Source organism: Canis lupus, chromosome 7, assembly GCF_011100685.1.
Source record: "Canis lupus familiaris isolate Mischka breed German Shepherd chromosome 7, alternate assembly UU_Cfam_GSD_1.0, whole genome shotgun sequence".
Taxonomy (NCBI): domain Eukaryota; kingdom Metazoa; phylum Chordata; class Mammalia; order Carnivora; family Canidae; genus Canis; species Canis lupus.
The window spans coordinates 75,411,428-75,433,600 of record NC_049228.1 but is presented as its reverse complement, the minus strand read 5'-3'; the positions used below and the strand labels follow the sequence as shown (position 1 = coordinate 75,433,600).

The 22,173-nt window shown below is 40.3% G+C and overlaps 1 protein-coding gene across 2 annotated transcripts in view; it reads right to left on the bottom strand.

Moving 5' to 3' along the window:
* Positions 1-22,173, bottom strand: part of TWSG1 (twisted gastrulation BMP signaling modulator 1) — a 65,784-nt gene extending 43,611 nt beyond the window's left edge. The window contains exons 1-2 of one of the 2 annotated variants that reach the window (XM_038543854.1): positions 21,934-22,173; positions 18,491-18,644 (exon numbers count right to left, since the gene is read on the bottom strand). In XM_038543854.1, the coding sequence (XP_038399782.1) occupies positions 18,491-18,613 (123 nt within the window). In that variant the 5' untranslated portion in view covers positions 18,614-18,644; positions 21,934-22,173. Of the gene's footprint in view, positions 1-18,490; positions 18,645-21,056; positions 21,185-21,933 lie in introns of those variants that run through there. The other variant, XM_038543853.1, reaches the window with a different exon arrangement.

Genomic DNA, 22,173 nt, shown 5'->3' with positions numbered 1-22,173 from the left:
TATTTATACAGGGACCACCCTGATGCATAGCAACTTGTAGGAGTGGTAGGAATGACCATGCTGCCTTGCAACCATGCTGGTAACAAACATTTACATGATGTGAGCTTCCAGAGAAAATTTTTTATACTCAGTTATTTCATGAGTTGCAGAGGGTTCAACATAAATAAATGTTTTAACTTAACCTCACATACACCACTTCAACACTACAGATGTTGTTCAAACCAAATCTAAATAACAAAAAGAGAACCGAAATTCCCTGTAAGAGGGAAGTAACATCTTTCCTAAACTTCTATAGCATTGCCTTTCTTAAAGTACTTATCTCCCACCTTCATTTCTATACCTGTTCTTCCATAGTTAAAGGAGAAAAGCTATTATTGTCATCTAAAATGTCAACATGTCTTGTACTTTGCTGAATTTGAAAGGATTTTAATGACAACTTAATACCTGGAATGGAAACCAGCAAAATCCCAGTAATTCCTAACCTTTCCAGACACTTTGAGAACCTACTGAAAGGTATGGACATTTAAAAAAAAAAAGGGGGGGGGGGAATCCCTGGGTGGCTCAGCAGTTTAGCGCCTGCCTTTGGCCCAGGGCGTGATCCTGGAGTCCCGGGATCGGGATCGGGATCGGGATGGAGTCCCAGTCCCAGTCCCACATCGGGCTCCCTGCAGGGAGCCTGCTTCTCCCTCTGCCTGTCTCTCTGCCTCTTTCTGTCTCTGTGTGTCTCTCATGAATAAATAAATAAAATCATTTTTTAAAAGATCCTGGGTCTCCAGGATCATGCCCTGGGCTGAAGGCAGCGCTAAACTGCCGAGTCACCGTGGCTGCCCAATTAGTAAAATCTTTAAAAAAAAAAAAAAAAGCTATGAACATTTCGTTTCTATTTTTTAATTTTTTTTTAATTTTTATTTATTTATGATGGTCACACACAGAGAGAGAGAGAGAGGCAGAGACACAGGCAGAGGGAGAAGCAGGCTCCATGCACCGGGAGCCCGACGTGGGATTCGATCCCGGGTCTCCAGGATCGCGCCCTGGGCCAAAGGCAGGCGCTAAACCGCTGCGCCACCCAGGGATCCCGGTATGAACATTTCTGCCATGAAAACTGTACACAAACAATTTTGAATATAATTTTGGGAATCCCCTAAAGCCTTTAAAGGATCCAATAACCCTAGCTGCCAATTCTTAGCACATGAAACATCAGTAGCCAATCTGTTCTTCAACCTAAGAAATATAAATAAAAGAGGACATTAAAGGTCACATTTCTATCAGACTGTTCCAGCTGTTTCCCTGCATTGGAGCAAAAAGACAAGAACTAGGCATCTACTGACTATTCAACCATCCCAACCACAGCAAGATAACCAACCAATCAAAACTAACTAAAAACTTTTCTTCAGAAGAACGATCAGTCTCAGAGCAGAGAACATATTTCAGCATTCAAGGGCTTCCCACCCCCTCAAGTGATATCCTCTATTGTTGGGTATGTCAGCCTTGCCTAAGAACACAATCTCCCAACCAGGCTTAATTGCCTCATTCTTAACTATAATGGACAGCTAAGGAATGCCGTATATTTGAGGAAAGCCTGCCATATGAAAAATATATAAGCTAAAAGAAAAAAAAAACAGTCTAGGGAGAAAAAGAAATCCAGGTAACAAAATGAAGGGGTGGAGGGAGAAACATATACAGTAAAGCTTCTAATAAGTATCTTCAGAGATAACTGAGAAAATACTGCATTCAAAAGTAAAAGTGTTAATATGAAAAACTGACAAGTAGAAAATAGGAGTTCCTGAAATTCAAGTTATTGCTAAAATTTAAAAATATAATAGAAAGGGTTCAAGGTAAAGTCAAGGACATCTCTCAGAATGCCAAACAGGATGGTAAAAACAGATTTAATATCTACAGCAGTATATACAAGAAATGAACAATCTGAAAATGAAATTAAGAAAACAATTCCATTTATGACATCAGCAAAATGAATAAAATACTTAGAAATAAATTTAACAAAGAAATATAAGACTTGTACACTGAAAACTGCAAAATACCGTTGAAAGAAAATTAAAGAAAAATCTAAATAAAAGGAAAGACATTCACATTCATGAATCAGGAGACTTAACACTGTTATGATGGCAAGACTTTCCAAACTGATCTAAGATTCAGTGCAATCCCTCTCAAAATCCCAGCTGGCAACACCAAAAGATATAACCTGTGAAAGAAAAAAATGGAGAAGTTGGACCTCATTAAAATTAAAAACTTCTGCTCTGCGGGGTGCCTGGCTGGCTCAGTCAGAAGAACATGTGACTCTTGATCTTGGAGTCATGAGTTTGAGCCCCACATTGGGTGTAGAGATTACTTACATAAAAATTTTTTTTTTGATTAAAGAAACAAAGACAAAAAGTTTCTGCAGAAAGTTTTTGCAGAAGCTCTGCAAAATACACTGTCAGGAGAATAAGAACACAAGCCACGGACGGATAGAAAATATTTGCAAAAGACATAAAGGATAAAGGACTGTTATCCAAAATATACAAAGAACTTTTAAAACCCAACAATTAAGAAAATGAACAATTCTATTTTAAAAGTGGGCAAAAGATATAGGCATCTACAAAAGATGATGTACAGATGGCAAATAAGGCATATGAAAAGATGCTCAAGGAACACCTGGGTGGCTCAGTGGTTGAACATCTGCCTTTGGCTCAGGGCGTGATCCCAGAGTCCCAGGATCGGGTCCCACATCAGGCTCCCTGCATGGAGCCTGTTTCTCCCTCTGCCTGTGTCTCTGCTCTCTGTGTCTCTCATGAATAAGTAAATAAAATCTTTTTTTTTAAGATTTTTTTAAAGATTTTTTTTTTAAGATTTTTTTTATTTTTTTAAGATTTTTTTTTTTTTTAAGACTCAACCACTGAGCCACCCAGGCATCCCAGTAAATAAAATCTTAAAAAAAAAAAAAAAAAAAAAAAGATGCTGAATATCATGCTGGCACAGAATTGCAAATTAAAATAACGAGACATTGGATACCTGAGTGTCCTCAATTGGTTAAGCATCCAACTCTCAATCTCAGCTCAGGTCTTAATCTCAGGGTCATGAGTTCAGACCCCACAATGGGCCTCACTCTAGGCCTCACACTGGGCATGGAGTCTACTTAAAAAGAATAAAATAAAATAAAATAACAAGACACTAATATACACCTTTCAGAATGGCTAAAATTCAAAACACAGACAATACTACATGTTGACAAGGATGTAGAGCCACTTTGGAAGAGTTTGGCAGTTCCTTACAACGTACAACTTTGGAAGACAGTTTGGCAGTTCCTCTTAGAATATGACCTAGCAATTGTGATTCTTGGCATTTACCATGAGCTGAGAACTTATGTCCGCATAAAAATCTGCACATGGCTGATTGTAGCAGCTTTCCTGTTAACTGCTAAAACTTGGAAGGATTCAAGATGTCCCTCAACAGGTAAATAGACAAACTATGGTACATCTATACAATGGAATATAAATCAGCAATAAAAAGAAATTAGCTATCAAGCTACAAAAAGACATGGAAAAACCCTAAATGTATATTGCTAAGTGAAAGACAGCAGTCTGAAAAGGCTATATACTGTGCAATTCCAATTATACAACATACTGGAAACAAAACTACAGAGATAGTGAAAGAGAACAGTGGTTGCCAAAGGCTGGGGAGAGGCTTGGGGGAGGGAAAGAAAGGGAGGGTCAGGTGGAAGTACAGAGGAGTTTTAGGGCAATGAACCTATTCTGTGTCATATCATAATAGCAGATATATGACATTATGCATCTGTCAAAACCCACAGAACTATACAACACAAAGAGTGAACCCTAACTTAAGCCCTATGGACCTTAGGTAACAGTAGTGTGTCAGTATGGGTTCATCAGTTATAACAAATGTACCAACTAATGCAGGATGTTAATAATAGGGGAAACAGTGGGTGTGTATAGGGGAAAGAGTATACTGGATCTTCACATACTTTCTGCTCAATTTTTCTTTAAACCTAAAACTACTCTAAAAAGTAAAGTCTGTATTAAAAAAAAAAATCCGTGGCTGGTTTTATTAAAGAAATTGACAAGCTGATTTTAAAATTCACATGATAATACAAGGGACCCAAAATAGTCAAAACAGTCTCTGAACAGAACAAAACTGGAAAACTCATATTTCCTGATTTCAGAATATACCACAAAGCTATAGTAATCAAGACAAACATGGTATTGACATAAAGATAAACATATAAATCGATGGAATAGAAATGAAAGTTCCAATATAAATGCTTATCCTTTTGGTCAAATCATTTTCAACAAGTGTGCCAAGATAATTCCATAGGGAAAAAATTGTTTCAAAAAATGTTGATGGGGTAATTCCATACATAAAAGAATAAAGTTGGACACGCAAAAATCAACTCAACATAAATCACAGACCTAAAGAGCTAAAACTATAAAATTACCAGAGGAAAATATACAAGTAGATCTTTGTGACCTTGAATTAGGCCAATAGTTTCTTAGCCAAAACACCAAACACACACACACACACACACACACACACACACAAAACAAACACACAAGCAACAAAAGTAGATAAATTAGACTGTATCAAAATTTAAAATTTTTGTATTCCAAATGATACCATCAGGAAAGTAAAAAACAACTCGCAGAATGAGAGAAATTACTTGCAACTGATATTTCTGATAGGAGATTTGTACGCATAATATACAAAGAACTCTTATAACTCAACAATGAAAAGACACAAAAGCCAATTTAAAAATGGGCATAGGTTCACAGGAGCCCTCAAACGCTGGTGGTGGGAATGTATGAAGTCACTCTGGAAAATACTTTAGCAGTTCCTGAAAATGTTAAACACAGCAAGTATGGCCTACAAATTCTACTCTTAGGTATATACCCAAAAGAAATGAAAATATATGTCCTAATTAAAAACTTGTCGATGAATACTCGTGGTAGCATTATTTGCCATAGCCAAAAAGTGGAAACGATCCGAATATTCATTAACTGATGAATGTATAAGTTAAATGTGGTAGATCTACAGATCTATCCTGTGAAATACTATTTGACCATAAAATAATGAAGTACTGGTACTTATTATAACATGGATGAATCATGAAAGAATTATGCTTAATAAAAGAAGCCAGACATAAAAGACAACATATATGACTCTATTTATATTAAATGTCCAGAATAGACATACAGAAAGATTTAAAGTAGACTGGTGGTTGCCGAGGGGCTGCGAAGAAGGAATGGGGAGTGAGTGCTAGGTATGAGTTTCTTTTTAGGGTACCAAAATATTCTAAAATTCGATTGTGGTGATAGTTGTGTAACTCTGTGAATACATTAAAAACCAGTGAATCGGACATTTAAATGTGTGCAATTTATAGTATTAGAATTATAAGTCAATAAAGCTGTTTAAAACAACTAAGACTTAGAATATCTAACTTAAACTTACAGAAACCAGAGTTCCAGGAAAAAAGAGTGGGTATTACATATAAAAATAATAATAAAAGGAAATATTCCAGTCTTGAGCTCACAACACACCTCCTGTCTCCTAAAAGAGATTCATAAGGTACCCATCACAGTGCCCACACCAAAGGTAAGGGTATGAAACTAAAGGTTTCCAGAGAGAAGGAAGAAACAAACTAACAGGGACGCCTGGGTGGCTCAGCGATTAGGCGTCTGCCTTTGGCTTGGGGCATGATCCCGGGGTCCTCGGATCGAGTCCCACATCAGGCTCCCTGCATGGAGCCTGCTTCTCCCTCTGCCTGTGTCTCTGCCTCTCTCTTTCTGTGTCTCTCATGAATTAAAAAAAAAAAAAAAGAAAAGAAAGGAACAAACTAACAAAGTCACCTACAGAGAATAAAAAAAAAAAAAAAAAAAAAAAAAAAAACCAGCATCAGACTTCTTACTAGCAATATAGAATGCCAGGAACATAAAGACAGGAAGTATCTTCAAAGTTTCCAGGGAAAATAATGTAACACAGAATTCTATATTCAGGCAAATTACCAGTCAGGTATAAATAAAATGAGAATAAATGTATTTTAAAGAGATATGGTACCCAGAATGTTTCCTCCCTATATTGCCTTTGTCAGAAGATAGTCTAAGGGCATGTTACAACAAAATGAGACTAAATCAGGAGAAGAACAAGACATGGAATCAAAGAAATAGTGGAGCCAACTTAGGAAAGTAAGAGTGGGGATCCACTACAGGAAAACTTGCATTAGATCTGGAGAGTCATCAGTTAAGTCTAAAAACAACAACACAGGAGGCTCCTTGGTGGTGGAAAAACAGACTAAGAATTTAAAACAACATAAGGTATTAATGACTGATGATGCAAAATCAAGAAAGACAATTAGAAACTCTCGAAAAACAAAATCATTCAAGAAAGAAAATGTAATCATAGTGCCCTGTGGGACCATACAGTCAACAATATTTATAAAATCATTACAAAATAAACATGGCTTATTGACTGTCAATTTTAGAATATATCTGTAAATAAAGCATGGAAGATTAAAAATGGTTACAAAACAAAGAACTAGGGTTAGTAACATTTATGGATAAATTACAGATAAATATAATCCATAATATTATGGATATAGCACTTACATACTAATACTTATTAATATGTAAATACCAATATATAAGTAATAGTTTATAAGTGCTTAGATCTAAGTACTCTATATCTAATCCTCACAAAATCCACACACAATAGGGATGGTTATCATCGCCATTTCACAGATGAAGAAACTGAGGCACTGAAACATTAACTCCCTTGCCCAAGTTCAGATAGCTTGTACATCACAGAACTGGATTCAAATTCAGTCTGGTTTCAGAGTTCATGCTCTTAACTATTACACTATGTGCCTTCAGAATATAGATGCTATCAAGCTTGATGACATAAAAGTAAGAGTACAGGTTATACCCCATTCCCCACAGACTTTGAGATAGCCATCAGAAGTTATTTCAAAAGTAGGGGGATCCCTGGGTGGCTCAGCAGTTTAGCGCCTGCCTTCAGCCCAGGATGTGATCCTGGAGTCCCGTGATTGAGTCCCGGGATGGAGTCCCACCTCAGGCTCCCTGCATGGAGCCTGTTTCTCCCTCTGCCTGTCTCTCTCTCTGTGTCTCTGTGTGTCTCTCATGAATAAATAAATAAAATATTAAAAAAAAAAAAAAGAAAAAAGAAGTTATTCCAAAAGTAGAAAATTCTGAAGGCAGTATTCACAAGATGCAAGAAAACTGACTTCCTTACTTTCTATGATACTAAGTGTGGCGATCAATGAAGTGTGGCATCCCAAGAGATAATGTTTTTAAATGATAGGACAGAAAAAAAGGTTTAAGTACACAGTAGAAATCGAAAAGAGAGAGAATCATGAGAGAAACTAAAAACAGTGCAACAATTAGGGCAGAGCAGGAGTTGACGGGGAGAGAACGGTAAGTAAGCCATGGCCTAATCTAAGCTTGTTGTTCTGTCCTGGCAGAAAGGCAGGTTAGATACATAATCTAGAATTGGTAAGTTAAAAAACAGTAGTAGAAGCTTATTATTTAACCATATGGCTAAACAAAAACAAAAACAAAAACACTAAATGAAGTACAAGCAGAAGCTATTACTTGGAAGTTTGAATGTATTTCAAACTTGGGGAACCTGGGGACTCAGTACGTTAAGTGCCTGCCTTCAGCTCAGGTCATGATCCTGAGGTCCTGGGATCAAGCCATGCATTACACTCTCTGCTCAGCAGGGAGTCTGCTTCTCCCTCTCCCTCCACCTGCTTCCCACTCTCTCTTGCTCTCTCTCTCAAATAAAGTATATTTTTTAAAAAGTATTTTAACCGAATAACAAAATAAGAGTAGAAAAAATTATTCAAGGGATTATTTTTCTTTATGTATCCTTCCAACAATTTGACTTTAAAAAAATTTTTTTTGACTTTTTATTTATTTTTTTAAAGGTTTTATTTATTTATTAGAGAGTACAAGGGGGGGGCGGGGCAGAGGGAAAAGGGGAAGCTGACTCCTCACTGAGTGGGGAGCCCGACTAGGGGCTCAATCCCAGGACTCCATAATCATGACCTGAGCCCAAGGCAGATGCTTAACCAAATGAGCCACCCAGGTGCCCCACAATTTGACTTTTTAAAAAAAGGCCTTTAGAAACTACACAGTCAGAAAACAATTAACAAAACAGGAAAAAGTACATATCTATCAATAATTACTTTATATGAAAATAGACTAATGCTTCAATCAAAAGACGAATGGTGACTAAATAGACAAAAAACAAGACCTATCTATATGCTGCTTATAAGAAATTCATGTCAGACCTAAAGACACATAAAGACTAAAGGTGTCGGGATGAAAATACATTCACCATGCAAATGAAAAAGAAAAAATAAATGGAGTAGCAATACTTGTGTCACACAAAACAGACTTTAAAACAAGGAGTGGGGGCACCTGAGTGGCTCAGTGGTTGAGCATCTACCTTTGCCTGGGTTGTAATCCTAGGGTCCTGGGATTGAGCCCACATTGGGCTCCCTGTGGGGAGCCTGCTTCTCCCCCTGCCTGTGTTTCTTACGAACAAATAAATAAAAATCTTTAAAACAAAAAACAAAAAAGCCAAGGACTATAGGGGGCACCTAGGTGACTCAGTCAGCTGAGTGCCTGACTCTTGGTTTTGGCTCAGGTCATGATCTCAGGGTTGTGAGATCAATCTTTGTGTGGATCTCTGCGCTCAGCACTGAGTCTGCTTGAGATTCTCTTCCTCTCTCTCTGCCCCTCTCCCTGCTTATGTGCCCTCTCTCTCAAAATAATTAATTTGTTAAAAAGACTATAGCAAGGGACAAAGAAGGCACTACACAATGATAAAGGGATCAAGGAAACAAGAGAATGTATCAATTATATATATTTTTTAAATTTATTTATGATAGTCACACAGAGAGAGAGGGAGAGAGAGGCAGAGACACAGGCAGAGGGAGAAGCAGGCTCCATGCACCGGGAGCCCGACGTGGGATTCGATCCCGGATCTCCAGGATCGCGCCCTGGGCCAAAGGCAGGCGCCAAACCGCTGCGCCACCCAGGGATCCCTGTATCAATTATAAATAGCTATGCATCCCACATAGGAGCACCTAAATGTTTGAAGCAAATATTAACAGACATAAAGGAAGAAACTGATAGCAATATAGTAATAATAGGGGACTTTAATACCCCACTCACATCAATGGATATATAATCCAGATAGAAAATCAATAAAGAGGGGCACCTGGGTGGCTCAGCCAGTTAAGCGTATGCTTTCAGCTTAGGTCATGATCTCAGTCCTGGGATAGAGCCCCATATCCAGCTCCCCAGTCAGTGGGGAGCATGCTTCTCCTTCTGCCCCTCCCCCTACTCATACTCACTCTCTCTCTTTCTCAAATAAATAAATAATTTTTTTTAATAAATAGAATCTTTAAAAAAAATCAACAAGGAAACAGTGGCTTTGAACAACACATTAGACCAGAAGGACCTAACAGACATTCCCAGAACATTCCATCCCAAAACAGCAAAAAACACATTCTTTCCAAATACACATTATCCAGAATAGATCACATGTTGGGCCATAAAACAAATATCAATAAATTTAAGAAGACTGAAGTCATATGTTTGATATGACTTTTTTTTTTCTGACCACAATGAAAACTAGAAATCAATTACAAGAAATAATTCTGGAAAATTTCTGGAGGCTAAACAACCTGCTACTAGACAACAGATGGGTCAACCATAAAATCAAAGAGGAAATTAAAAAAATACATGAAGACAAATGGAAAGGAAAACACAACAGTCCAAAATCTTTTTGGATTGCAGCAAAGGCAGTTCAAAAAGGAAAGTTTATAGTGATACAGGTCTAATGTATCAAAAAACAAGTCTTAAATGAACAACCTAACTTTACAATTTAGTTGTATTAGCTAAAAAAAAAAAAAAAAAAAAAAAGAGGACCAAGCCCAAACCTAGAAAAAGGAAGGAAACAATAAACATTAGAGCAGAAATAAAAAAAAAAAAAAAAACATTAGAGCAGAAATAAATAAAATGGGGATAAAAAACATAATAGAAAATATAAATGAGGGCAGCCCCGGTGGCACAGCAGTTTGGCGCCACCTGCAGCCTGGGGCGTGATCCTGGAGACAGGGGATCGAGTCCCACATCGGGCTCCCTGCATGGAGCCTGCTTTTCCCTCTGCCTGTGTCTCTGTTTCTCTCTGTGTTGCACATGGATAAATAAATAAATTAAAAAAAAATATCAATGAAACCAAGAGATTGTTCTTTGAAAAGATAAACAAAACAGATAAACATTTAGTCAGACTCATCAGGAAAAAAAGAGGGCGGGCTCAAAATCAGAAATAAAGGAGGATAAATAACTAACACCAGAGAAATATAAAGGATTATAGTATCATGAAAAATTATATGCCAACAATTTGGATAACTTGAAAAGAAATGGGTAATTTCCTAGAAACACAATCTTCCAAAACTGAATCAGGAGGAAATAGAAAATTTGAACAGACCAATTATTACTAAGGAAATTGAATCAGTTATCAAAAAACTCCCAACAAACAAAAGTTTAGTACCAGATGGCTTCACAGGGGAATTTCACCCAACATTTAAAGAAGTGTTGGGATGTCTCGGTGACTCAGTTAAGCATCTGACTCTGGCTCAGGTCAGGATCTCAGGATCTCAGGCTCCAGGCTCAGCAGGGAGTCTGTTTGAAGATTCTCTCCCTCTGGCCCTCCTCTCAGTCCCTCTTAAAATCTTTTTTAAAATATAAAAGTGTGAAAAATAAAGAAATAAAGAAGTGTTAATACCCATTCTTCTCAAACTATTCCAAAAAAAAAAAAAATAGAAGAAAACTTCCAGATTCATTCTATGAAGCCAGTATCACCCTGATACCCAAACCAAAAACACCACAAAAAGAGAAAACTATAAGCCAATATCTCTGATGAACATGGATGCAAAAATTCTCAACAAAATACTAGCAAACCAATTCAACAGTACGTTAAAAAAATAATTTACCAAAAAAAAAAAATAATAATAATAATTTACCACGATCAAATGGGATTTATTCCAAGGATGCATGGGTGATTCAGTATTTGCAAAGTGATCAACATGATACATCGTATTAACAAGAGGAAGGATAAAAACAATATCATTACCTCAGTATATGCAGAAAAAGGCATTTGACAAAGTACATTCGTTTTTTTTTTTTTTTTTTTAAAGATTTTATTTATTTATTCATGATAGTCACAGAGAGAGAGAGAGGCAGAGACACAGGCAGAGGGAGAAGCAGTCTCCATGCAGGGAGCCCGACGTGGGATTCGATCCCGGGTCTCCAGGATCGCGCCCTGGGCCAAAGGCAGGCTCCAAACCGCTGCGCCACCCAGGGATCCCGACAAAGTACATTCGTGATAAAACTCCATAAAGGGGGTTTAGAGAGAACATGCTCCAACACAGAAAGTGCCACATATGAAAATCCCATTGATAACATCATATTCAATAATGAAAAGCTGAAAGTTTTTCCTCTAAGATCAGGAACAAGACAAGGATGTCCACTCTCATTACTTTTATTCACAACAGTAATGGAGGTCTTATCTGTAGCAGTCAGACAAGAAAAAGAAATAAAAGGCAACCAAATTGGTAAAGAAGAAATAAAACTCACTCTTTAAAGAAGACTTGATACTATATATATATAGAAAATCCTAAAGACTTCACCAGAAAACTAGTAGAACTGATAAATGAATACTATAAAGTTGCAGGATTCAAAATTAATATACAGAAATCTATCGTATTTCTATACACTAATAATAAAGTAGCAAAAAGAGAAAGAAAACAATCCCATTTACAGTTGCATAAAAAGGATATCTAAGAATAAATTTAACCAAGGAGCTGAGAAACCTATACTCTTAAAACTGTAAGACATTTATGAAAGAAACTGAAGATGACACAAAGAAAGGTAAAGACATTCCATGCTCATGGACTAGAAGAACAAAAATTGTTAAAATGTCTATACTACCCAAAGCAATCTACACTTTTTTTTAAAAGATTTTATTTATTTATTCATGAGAGACACAGAGAGAAAGAGAGGTCTGCCTCTCACACAGGCAGAGGGAGAAGCAGGCTCCATGCAGGGAGCCCAATGCGGGACTCAATCCCGGGACTCCAGGATCACGCCCTGGGCTGAAGGCAGGTGCATAACCGCTGAGCCACCCAGGGATCCCTGTAATCTACACTTTTAAAGCAATCCCTATCAAATACCAACATCATTTTTCACAGAACTAGCACAAATAATACTACAATTCTTATAAAACTACAAAAGACCCTGAATAGCCAAAGCAATCTTGAAAAAGCACAGCTGACAGGCATCACAATTCCAGACTTCAAGTTAACAAAGCTGTAGTGATTAAACCAGTATTGTACTGGCATAAAAACAGACATGTAGATCAATGAAACAGGATAGAAAGCCCCAAAAGAGACCCACACCCATATTGTCAATTAATGTACAACAAACGGGCAAGAATATGTAATAGAGAAAAGACAGTCTCTTCAATAAATGGCACTGGGAAAACTGGACAGCTACATGTGAATGAAACTGGACCATTTTCTTACACCATATATAAAAATAAACTCAAAATGGATGAAAGACCTAAATATGAGACCTGAAGCCATAAAACTCCTAAAAGAAAACATAGGCAGTAATATTTTGGACATCAGCCTTAGCAATATTTTTCTAGGTTTGTCTCCTGAGGCAAGGGAAACAATAACAAACTAGTGGGACTACACCCAAATAAAAAGCCTTTGCACAGTGTAAGGAAAATATCAATAAAACAAAAGGTAACGCATTGAATGGGAAAAGATATTTGCAAATAATATATGTGATAAAGTGTTAGTATTTAAAATATAAAGAACTTATATAACTCAACACCAAAAAAAAAACAAAAAACAAAAAACAAATAACCCAATTAAAAATGGGCAAATGAGCTGAAGAGACATTTTTCCAAAGAAGATATCCAGATGGCCAACAGACACATAAGATGTTCAACATCACTAATCACCATGGAAATGCAAATCAAAACCACAAGAGGCATCACCTCATACCAGTCAGAAAGGCTACCACCAAAAAGACAAGGAATAACAAGTGTTGGGGAGGATGTGGAGAAAAAGGAACTCTCATGCACTGCTGATGTGGATTTATGTTGGTGCAATCACTGTAGGAAACAGTATGGAGGTAACTCAAAAAATTAAAAACAAAAATACCATATGATACCATAATCCAACTACCCAAAGAAAAGGGAAACATTAATTTGAAAAGATATGTGCTATGTTTATTGCAGCATTACTTACAGTAGCCAAGATATGGAAGCAACCCCATGTCCACACACAGATGAAGGGATGAAGAAGAGTAGTATACACACACACATACACACAAACAAGTCTTACTTAGCCATAAAAAAAATGAGATCTTGCCATTTGCAGCAACATGGACAGACCTAGAATATGCTATGTGAAAAGAGTTAGAGAGAGACAAATACTATATGATTTCACTTAAATGTGGAATCTAAAAAGTAAGGCAAACATTCTTAAATATAGAGAACAAACTAACGGCTGTGGGGGTGAGGAGACAGGAAAAATATAAGACAGAGATTAAGAGGTATACTTATAAACCTCCAGGTATAACATAAGTCACAGAGATGGAAATATATAGTCAATAATATTGTAACAACAAGAGTGGCTGGGTGGCTCAGCTGATTAAGCATCTGCCTTAAGCTCAGGTCATGATCCCAGGGTCCTGGGATGGAGTCCTGAGTCGGCTCCCTGCTCAGTAGGGAGTCTGCTTATCCCTCTCCCTCTGCCCTTCCCCCAGCCCGCTTGAGTGTGCGCTCTCTTTCTCTTAAATAAATAAAATCTTTTAAAAAATATTTTAACTGTAACTACACTTAATCAGTGAGCACTGAGTTCTCTATAGAATTGTCAAATCAGGGGCAGCCTGGGTGGCTCAGCAGTTTAGCGCAGCCTTCGGCCCAAGGCATGATCCTGGAGGCCTGGGATCGAGTCCCACATCAGGCTCCCTGCATGGAGCCTGCTTCTCCCTCTGCCTGTGTCTCTGCCCCTCTTTCTCCCTCTCTGTGTGTTTCTCAAGAATAAATAAATAAAATCTTAAAAAAAAAAGAATTGTCAAATCAACATGTTGTACACTTCAAACTAATGTAACATTGTATATCAATTATACTTCAATTAAAAAAAGGAGAAAAATGCCTTTCTTACTCTGATTTTTAATAAAGAGAATATTTACCACATAACAGTCGGTTTCTTTCATTAGAACTATATAGAGCAAAAAAAAGAAAAAAAAAAAAAAAAGAACTATATAGAGCTAGAAGGAAACTTTGAGATCATCTAGCCAACTAATCTATTTTACACTTCATATGTAGCATACTCTATTTTTCAAAGATGTCCATGCCATTTTATGCCACACACTCTTTTTATGCTCCTCCATCAGAGGTAGGGACTATGTTCCCTTCACTTAAATCCAGGTGGACCTATGACTTTGGTGGTAGTACTGTAACCTTTAAGGTAAGACCATAAAATACATATTCCTTCAGCTTTCTTTCATAAAGCAGGTATCTTGGGAGCCCTGAGCCAATATGTGAGATATCTCTAGTCTTAAACCAACACACTAGAGAAGTATATAGAGAGACAACTGGGAAAGTGAGAAAGCGAGTGAGTGAGAGAGAATGAGAGTGCTGAAGAATCTTCTTAATTTAGTTAGACTTATCAGTGAGGTACATATAGCTATTTAGATTTCAATTAATTAAAACTAAAATCTAAAAATCTATTTTTTCAACCACAAAAGCGATTATTATTATATTTTAAGTGCTCAATAGCCTTATGTGGCTAGTTTCTACTGCACTGGACTGTTTCTACTACAGACTGTTTCTATCATCGTAGAACATTCCAGGGAATAGTGCTGCTTCAGATAACTCCAGTCCTTAGCCTTCAAGCTGCCCTAGTGTTGTGTAGTGAGTTACCCACTGAACCTTGCAGAATGCAAACTTGTGGGCAAAATCAACATTGTTTTCAGCCACTGATTGTTGGGGTGCTTTGTTTGTTACATAGCATAGTAAGAGGAGTAAGAGGAAAATAAAGCTCAGAATGTGAAATAATCTGCTGGAGTTTTCAAGACCATAAAATGAGTCAAATGGTGGAACTAATTACATTTTACTTCAATGTCCACTGTTTGTGAATAAATGAACAAGAAAATCCCCAATTCTGGAGCCTATGATAAGTTTAACTTCAAACACTCTGCCACTATGCACCAGAAGTGTTGTCTCTACCACTTCAGAAAAAGATCTGATGATTCCTGGCTCTGAAGGAACAATAGGAACCTAAGAAATGTCAGCATCACCGAATTAATGGTAAAGCTAAAGTCTTAGCTTCTTTCCAATGAATTTACTAGAGTCACCATTTAACAAATGAAGCTCAATTTTCCAGTTTTTACACTCATTTTTAAGATTTTATTTATTAGACAGAGGGAGAGAGAGAGAACGTGCACAAGTAGGCAAGTGGCAGGCACAGGGAGAAGGAGATGGAGACTCTGAGCAGAGAGCCTGACAAGGGACACCACCTGAATCAAAGGCAGATGCTCAACTGAATGAGCCCACCCAAGTGCCCCTACATGTTTTTGAATTTAAAAACAAAAGAAACAAGCCAAAAACTCTTAAGAGTATTTATCAATATTAACCAAAAGCTATCTTTAAAATATTCCTTTACCAAGCAAGTTATTTTAATAAAATCCAATTTTAATTATTCAAACTAACAGAAATTACAGATTTGGAGAGTCAAAAATAATTTAGGATTTAAGTGAAATTCCACCTGAACATTAATATAGCAACTGTTGCTATACTTTATTTCTAATAATAATGAAACTACATTGAAACAACGTGGGAAGTGACAAGCTTCCCCATCAGACCAGAGCACAAAGCTGGGCTTCATGTATAGACTTCAAAATTTTCTGCCAGCATGAGCCTAAGCAAACATGCCATATCAAAACTTTCATGTATAAAATTAGACGATATTTAAAATTACTGTTAATTCTTTCTTTTTTTTTTTTTTAAAGTAATCTCTACACCAACGTGGAGCTCAAATACACAACCTTGTGATCAAGAGTCTCATGCTCTTCCAACACAGCTAGCCAGGCACCCCTAAAATTGCTAATAGCTGTGTTTCAGAGTTCTTATCTTTAAGATGTATATATTAGAATTATGATAAAACAATATCAGCAATTTGCCTGAAATTAAGACGTATCTGGGTTGAGCAGCGCAGAGGAACAGAGATGAAATATGGGTGGTCCGGAATTAATGATTGCTGGAACTGCCCTTCATTATACTCCTCTCTTCTACTTATTCTTAAAGATGTCCACGGTGGAAAAAAAAATAAAAACAAACCAACCAACAAACTTCCCTATTTTAATGTTTTGGTTTGAAATGCAGAGTTAGGGTAAAGAGAGCATGAGATGGTGGCAAACTACTAGATAAAGGTCAGGTTTCCTAGGATCTCAACTATTAAATGAGAAGGACCAAAATGTCCAAAATAAATACAAAATGCCTCAACTCTATAAAAATCATTATCACTTCTAATACATACACACAATTGCTCTATGTCAGGATTATAGCCAAGAGGTAGCTGACTCATACCTTACACTGAATTCTAATGTGTGTAGTTACCAAATTTCTTAGCCAACAGCTAAAAACTAATAAATACAGACACACAAAAGGCACAAGACTGTTGATGGTCTAACACAATGAGAAAAGAAAACAGCTCTGTAAGACGTGAAGTTCACCACTAATTAACACAACTTTATGGCGTAATAACCAGTATGTTAGGTAGAAACGCCACAGGCTTTGGAGTCAAAGACCTCGTTCTAAAGTCAATCACTAGCTATATGAACCTGACCAAACTACTTACCCTCCCTTTTTCTTCAGAAAAGTGAGAATGGTAACTAGGCTTATCCTGATGACTGAAAGAGAGATAATTGTCAAGTATTTTGGAAGCAGATTCTCCACAATCTCAGCCAATTTGCCTGCAACCTTGTGAGAGACCCCGAGCCAGAAGCACCCAGCTCAACTGCTCCTAGACTCTCAACCCTCACACACCAAAGGACATAAATGTTTACTGCATTAAGTAGCTACATTTGGGATAGCCTGTTGCACAGAATACACAACTGTTACATTATATAAGGGAATTATATGACTATTATCTGATTAGCTAAAAAAATTTTTTTTAAAGATTTTATTTATTTATTCATGAGAGACAGAGAGAGAGAAAGGCAGAGACACAGGCAGAGGGAGAAGCAGGCTCCATGCAGGGAGCCCAATGTGGGACTCGATCCTGGATCTCCAGGATCATGCCCTGGGCTAAAGTCGACGCTAAACTGCTGAGCCACCCAGGCTGCCCTAAAATTTGTTATTATTAGTTTCAGAGGTAGAATTCAGTGATTCATCAGTCTTATATAACTCCCAGTGCTCATGATATCACATGCCCTACTTAATGCCCATCACACAGTTACCCCGTACCTCCCACCCCATAGCCTCAAGCAACCCTCACTTTGTTTCCTAAGATTAAGAGTCTCTTATGGTTTATCTCCCTCTCTAGTTTCATCTTGTTTTATTTTTTTCCTCCCTTCTCCTCTGATCCTGTTTTGTTTCTTAAATTCCACATATGAGTGAGATCATATGATAATTGTCTTTCTCAGACTGACTTATTTCACTCAGCATAATATCCTCTAGTTCCATCCACATCGTTAAAGGTGTCCCTTCGCATCACTGCATTTGTATGTATACATTTATACACTCTATTTCTATTCTTTGGGGTAAATACTTAGTAGTGCAATTGCTGGATCACAGGAAAGCTCTATTTTCAACTTTTTGAGGAACCTCCATACTGTTTTCCACAGTAACTGCATCAATTTGCATTCCCACCAACAGTGTAAGAGTGTTTCCCCTCTCCCCGCATCCTTAGGATAGCTGTCGTTTCCTGACTTGTTAATTTCAGCCATTCTCACCGTGTGAGGTGGTATCTCATTGTATACCTAAATATTTTCTAAATATAGTAATTGAGTTTCTTTGGTTTACAAACTAGATAATAAAAGGAAACCTTTTACTTTATCTCAATGGAGTGCTCATCACTTTGCAGTGGCATATTTATGAAGACGGATATTATTTTCTGCACCAAACTTCTTAAATCTGACATTGCACATCTGCAAGAAAACTATGGAGATAAAAACCCAGACCAGCGTGTTGCGGTTCAGTACCTCAGGAGCTGACCTACCTAATACTCAGATATATATATATATGTATATATATATATACATATATACATATATATCTCCATACACACACACACACACACACACACCCTTTATATAGGCACTCGATATCTGCTCTACATTTTAATATTAATAAAAAGTATGCTTAGTCCTACCTGGATGAGGCATTTGCTCACATCACTGGCACAGAGTGCTTTGTTACAAGTCAGCGACACAGGGACCCATGTCAGGAACACCAGGACAGCTAGAGTAAGCATAATAACAGCGTGTGACTTCATGTTTCTTCAAAGACGATCAACTTCCCGGAAGCTAAATAAACAAACAAAAGGAAAAACTAAAAAAACTTTAATTCAAAGGCAAGGGCTAGGTTAAGAACAAACAGAAATGAAAAGCAAAACAAATAAACCAGGGATCCCTGGGTGGCGCATCGGTTTGGCGCCTGCCTTTGGCCCAGGGCGCGATCCTGGAGACCCGGGATCGAGTCCCACGCCTGGCTTCCGGTGCATGGAGCCTGCTTCTCCCTCTGCCTGTGTCTCTGCCTCTCTCTCTCTCTCTCTGTGTGTGACTATCATAAATAAATAAAAATTTAAAAAAAAATTGTGTTTAAAAAAAAACAAAAAAAACAAAAACAAGTAAACCAATACTCATTGTTTGTGTTAAAAGACTTTTGAGTGTTCATTTCAAGGACATTCTCGATGAATGATTAAACCTTTAAACTACACTTTTTATACAGTAGTGTCTTGTCAACCAACTTCAAATATAAGTATATAAAATATATGTATGCATATATATATGAATCATCAGGTTGCTGAGGCAAATAACTAGTTATAATACTGCACCACTACTATTCAACTTTAGTTGTAGGCCTATTATTCAACTTTAAACTCCTATTTAAAACTATCAATATTGAGGGATGCCTGGGTGGCTCAGCGGTTTAGTGCAGTCTTTGGCCCAGGGCGTGATCTTGGAGACCCAGGATCCAGTCCCATATCGGGCTCCCTGCATGGAGCCTGCTTCTCCCTCTGCCTGTGTCTCTCACAAATAAATAAAATTTAAAAAAATAAAAAATAAAACTATTAATATTGAATCATAACTTAAAACGTTTCACAAAATTTTAAAATGCAAATTAGTCTAATGATTATAACTATCTCATTTTACCTCTTAATATAACTAGGCAGGATGAAGCAGCTTAGGGAAAGGAGTGGGCAGTCATTCCTTAACCCAGGAAATAACAAAGGGAATAGTAAATTGGGGATCCCTGGGTGGCTCAGTGGTTTAGCACCTGCCTTTGGCCCAGGGCGCCATCCTGGAGTCCCAGGATCGAGTCCTGTGTCGGGCTCCTGGCATGGAGCCTGCTTCTCCCTCTGCCTGTGTCTCTGCCTCTCTCTCTCTATGTCTATCATAAATAATAAATAAATATTTTTTTAAAAAAGGGAATAGTAAATTATTAATTGTATTACAAACTCTTGGGTAATTTATTGAAATGTGAAGATATTCTTCTAATTCTATACCTTAGGTACCATGGATTCCTCAATGTTTGTTTTTAAAGCTCTTATTTATTTATTCATGAGAGACACAGAAAGAGAGAGGGGCAGAGACACAGGCAGAGGGAGAAGCAGGCTCCATGCAGGGAGCCCGACGCGGGACTCGATCCTGGGACCCGGGGTCACGCCCTGGGCCAAAGGCTGACGCTCAACTGCTGAGCCACCCAGGCCTCCGTCAATGTTTGTTATTAAGAAGATAGTATATTAATCAGATAGTACACTTTGAAAAAAAGATCAGCACAAATCCTGATAGTTGGTTAAACAACCTACATGGTTATTAAGCTTTTTAAAAAGATGTAACGTCTTTTAAACGTGGTTTAGAAATACATAACAAACCCTCTCCAAAATAGAATCAAGTAAAATAAATGACTACCAGTGTTAGATACATAAAAAGTGAGTTCATAGGGCTTTTATGATCACTGTAAACTTTTATTCTAAGTATCCTAAAGCACAATAAAGCAAACGCAATACGAAGGCGAAAAGGATACAGGGCTTTGCACCCGGTATGACTCAATTTTGAAAGAGAAAGCCCTGGTGACTGCTACGAGGCCCATAAAGTATTAGTAAAGACCGTTAGGAACCCAGTTTTCTAATTTATTATTCAACTGCACCTAGCAAGTCGGATGATTTCTGGTGCATATTCGTGGAGGCCAAAGAAGGTATTTGAAAAGTGATTTTTTTTTTTTTTCCAGAACTAGTTTTCATCCTACACTCACTAAAAATGGGATATTTTTTTCGTCTCTTACGGTTGTCTTCACTCTACTCCCCAAACCTTGCTGGGAAACGTATTCAGGTAAATAATGGCATTTAGAGAGCAACCGGCAGAAGTACGGAAAGGGCCTCCCCTTCCCCGGGGCTGAGACGCGACACCGCCCCGGAACCGCCCCGGCTCGGCGCCCCGCGTGCGGTCCCGGGCGGCTCTGACAGCAGCCTTTATGCGGCCGGACCCAGCCCAGGCCCGCGGGGAGGCGGAGGCCCCGCGGCTCTGCCGCCGCCCCCCGCGCTGCGCCCGCGCCCCCCGCCCCGCCCCCGCGGCGGCCCCAGCTTTGTCCCGCGCGTAGGCGGGGCCCAGGCCGCGCGGGGGCCGCTCCGCCCCTCCCACCTCGGGAGCCCGCCGCCCCCGGCCCCGGCCCCGGCCCCTCCCGGCCTCCGCCGCTGCCCGCCCGCGCCCGCTCACCGTGCGCCGCGGCGCCGCGAGGCCGCCTGGCCCTCGTTCCCCCGCAGGTCGGCCGAGCCCGGGGCGCGCCGCGGGGCCGTGCGACGGAGGGAGGAGGCCGCGCCTCCGCGCCGTCCCCCGGCGCAGCGCCCCAACCCCCGGCACTTAAAGAGACAGGCCGCCGCCGCCCTCCCCTCCGCCGCGGCCCTCCGCCCGTCTTCAGCTCCCCGCACCCGCCAGCTCCCGCCAGCTCCCGCCAGCTCCCGCCAGGAGGCGTCTCTCACTCCCGGGGCGCTCCTGTCAGCGCACGCCCCGGCCCCGCCCGCCTGGCCCAGCGCCCCGCCTGCCCTCCGGCCCCGCCCATCAGGATCCCCGGTTTCCCTCCAGCCCAGCCCCGCCCACCAGGCCCACAGCCCCGCCTCCCCTCCGGCCCCGCCCACCGCCCCGCCCACCAGGCCCAGCGCCCCGCCTCCCCATCCGGCCCCGCCCACCAGGCTCCCCCGCTTTCACTCCAGCCCAGCCCCGCCCACCAGGCCCAGCGCCCCGCCTCCTCTCCGGCCCCGCCCACCGCCCCGCCCACCAGGCCCAGCGCCCCGCCTCCCCTCCGGCCCCGCCCACCAGGCTCCCCCGCTTTCACTCCAGCCCAGCCCCGCCCACCAGGCCCAGCGCCCCGCCTCCCCTCCGGCCCCGGCCCCGCCCTCCAGGCCCACCGCCCCGTCTTCACTGCGGCCCCGGCCCCGCCCGCGCGATGGCCCCGCCCCCGGCTTCGGCCCCGCCCCGCCCTCCGGTCACGCCCCGCCGAGGCCGCTCTCCGGCCCCGGGCACGACGCGCGCCGTGCCGCCGCTCTTTTCCCGCCCGGTCTCGGCTTTTCTTGGCCTGCGTGGGGCTGCGGCCGACCTTGTCCGAGGCCTGTTCTCTGCACTTAGCATGTGCTCCTCCCGGAGCCGAGAGTGGGACGTGCCCGAGCGCAGAGACTCCCCACGGCAGCCCCGGAGGCAGCCGGATCTGTCCCGTCCTGGATTTGTTACAAGTGCGGCAGGTCTCTGGGTTCAGAGCCTTCGTGCCGCAGTCGCTCAACTGGCTGCGCCCCTCGTGCGAGCCCGGCTGGAGGAGCGGGGCGCCGGGGTGGTGCTGGTC